Source organism: Lontra canadensis, unplaced genomic scaffold (genome assembly GCF_010015895.1).
Source record: "Lontra canadensis isolate GAN:19392208 unplaced genomic scaffold, GSC_riverotter_1.0 scaffold65, whole genome shotgun sequence".
Taxonomy (NCBI): Eukaryota; Metazoa; Chordata; class Mammalia; order Carnivora; family Mustelidae; genus Lontra; species Lontra canadensis.
This window is the reverse complement of record NW_022631059.1, coordinates 5,908,017-5,910,683: the sequence shown is the minus strand read 5'-3', so window position 1 is coordinate 5,910,683 and position 2,667 is coordinate 5,908,017. Positions and strand designations below refer to the sequence as shown.

Sequence of the window (2,667 nt, the reverse complement as noted above, 5' to 3'; positions counted from 1 at the left end):
ACCAGCAGCTCCCAGTCTGTGGCCTCTGGTGTCATCTCTCCTCCACTCGGCTCTCGGGCCGACAGTGACATGTGCTGGGGGGACCTGCTCACCATCATGTCTGGATTCAACAAGCGAGAAACAGAACTAGGTGAGGGCCTCTCCCGGGAGTCAGAAAGAATGTTCTGGTAAGGAGCTGGCGTCCCTCGGTGCCCGTCCTCCCGCTCTCACTGTCCACCTGACCTTTCTCCCCTTCCCTTTAAGCCTTGCTCCTGGACAACCACCCCTGGGAGCCTCCTCCTCTGACCGGAAGTCATCACAATGGGCTCTGTGACATCACCAATGGCCTGGCCCTAGGCACCCAGTCTCCAGGTGCGCAGGCAAACAGACCCACCATGAGCAACTTCGTCCCCCATCTCGGCTCACCATGCGGACGCTAACATGGTTCTTGTTCTTGCCTCTGTGCCTCTGCTGCGGCTATGCCTTTGTGTTTTCTCCTCTGCGAGAGAAAGTCAAAGAACCCCAGGGGAAGGTGCCTTGCGGAGGGCACTTTCGGATCAGACAGAATCTCCCAGAGCATGCCCCAGGCTGGCTTGGGAGCAAATGGCTCTGGCTCTTTTTCGTAGTTGTGCTGTATGCGATACTGAAGCTTCGAGGAGATAGTGAGAAGAGTAAGGTAAGGACGGCCCCATTTCCTCCTCCGCTTCCGTCTCAGGTCAGGCTCGGAGGGACGCGCGTGCTAGTCCTTATAGGCGGGGCCTCTCAGTAGAACGAAGTAGGCTGCGAGGCACCTGCCTGGTGGTCCTGCGACACGTGGGCACATTCATTTCCTGGTGTGTCCTTAGGGAAGACAATGGTCCCCAGACCCTCAGGGGTCAGGGCTAGCGGTTGAAGACGACCTTCCACTTATTGGCTGATTAAAAGGTTGGCTTGATATTTATCCTAATTTTTTTTAAGATTTTTATTTATTTGACAGCTATATATAGAGAGAGAGCACAAGTAGGCAGAGAGGCAAGCAGAGGGAGAGGGAGAAGCAGGCTCTCCGCTGAGCAGAGAACCCAATGTGGGACTTGATTCTAGGACCCTGGAATCATGACCCGAGCCGAAGGCAGCCGCTTAACCAACTGAGCCACCAGGCGCCCTGCTATTTATCCTAATAAATGAGATTTTTTCTAATGAAGGAGAGATTTAAGAACTTGGTGTGTCTCAGGTCAACATGATTCACAGACAGATTCACTGCCCCTGATTCTTAACTTCCCTAAAAGAAATTCTTTATTTCCTCTTATTGTTGTTTTTTTAAAATTCTTTATTTTTTACAAGTTGCCAAACTGATGGAAATGGTGTCATTATTCCAGGTAAGGAAAAAACCTGTCGTGAAGGGATAAAAGTGTAAAGAAGTAGCAGCTCCTCAAAGTGACTGAACAGTCCTCAGATGGGAAAAGGGAGAGAAATACGGCATGTTTTCTGCTAGACATCCCAACACTTCATGACCCTGTGTCCAAACTGAGAGCGCAGGGGTTGGCAAGCCTTTTCTGGAAAGGACTGGAGAGTAGCTATTTTCAGCTTTGCAACACGTACAGTCTCTGTTGCATGGACCAAACTTTGCCATTTTAGCCTGAAAGCAACCTTATGTAATGCGCAAAAAAATGAGCAAGGATGTGTTCCAATAAAACTTTATTTGCAAAAACAATTGGTGGGCCAGACTGGGCCATAGTTTGCCAATCCCTGGGCTAGAGTGCAGTGTGGGAACCATCTTTTCTTAGGGGAGCCCGACTCTTGGAACTGTGTCAAAACCAACAAAAGCAACCATATTATTCACCCTGAGTATCTTTCTTGACAGGAGCAGAATCCTTCTGCCCTTCGAGGCTGTTCATTTCGCTCTCCACTAAAGAAAAATCAAAATGCTTCCCCCAACAAAGACTATGCGTTCAATACCTTAACCCACCTGGAGATGGACCTTGTGAAATTCGTGTCCAAGGTGCGGAATCTGAAAGTAGCCATGGCAACCGGCACTGGCCTCAAGCTTCAGAACTTGGAGGTACCTGCAGACCCACACAATAATATCACCATCTATGAAATATGGGGCGAAGAAGACTCGGAATGAGTGGATTTGTGTGTCAGAGTAGGAGAGACAAAGTTGAGTGTTGACAAACCATATGCAAACCAATAAAACTATTCTGAAGAAAAAGAATTCTCCAAGTTGGCACCTTTTTTTTTCTTTTTTTTTCTCCTTTTTTAAAATGGAAGAAAAAAAAAAATAAATGGGAAGCCAGTAACCACAGCAGTTACTCTTTTGTTTTTGCCTTCTTCACCAGTCCCAGCGCAGTGAGTGGTGAGGAGAGCACAGAGAGCAACATGGTAACAGAGGCAGCCTTCTCAGCGGTGATGCCCCGGCCCTGGGGGGCAATTAGGCTTAGGAAATTTGGGATAAGATGTAGATACCATATTCATAGTAGTTACCTTTATAGTAGCGGTTTGTGTAAAAGATGGAACCAATTTTTATCTTTATAATTTATTACAAAGACCAACTTTAATTATAGGTTTAAAAGGAAATGATTGAATTAAGAGGGTGTGTGTGTGTGTGTGTGTGTGTGTGTGTGCATGTGTGCATAGGTCAGGGAATGGTGGATTCTAGAAACATTTGATTTTCTTCTCACCAGAAAAGTCTTTTTATTCGTTCTGTCTTGT

General features: G+C 47.1%; 1 protein-coding gene across 1 annotated transcript; it reads left to right on the top strand.

The window, feature by feature from the left end:
• Nucleotides 1-222: 222 nt before the first annotated feature.
• Nucleotides 223-2,165, top strand: LOC116880109 (protein FAM209A-like). The gene is made up of 2 exons (XM_032878920.1): nucleotides 223-655; nucleotides 1,820-2,165. The coding sequence occupies exons 1-2, from the start codon at nucleotides 407-409 to the stop codon at nucleotides 2,081-2,083; spliced, it is 513 nt and encodes a 170-aa protein (XP_032734811.1). The 5' UTR covers nucleotides 223-406; the 3' UTR covers nucleotides 2,084-2,165.
• Nucleotides 2,166-2,667: the final 502 nt, after the last annotated feature.

Bases quoted from the DNA above. Each gene is read 5' to 3' on its own strand.
- LOC116880109 (XM_032878920.1), top strand. From the start codon at position 407: ATGCGGACGCTAACATGGTTCTTGTTCTTGCCTCTGTGCCTCTGCTGC. The intron at 656-1,819 runs GTAAGGACGGCC...CTTTCTTGACAG, and splicing joins GAGATAGTGAGAAGAGTAAG to GAGCAGAATCCTTCTGCCCT.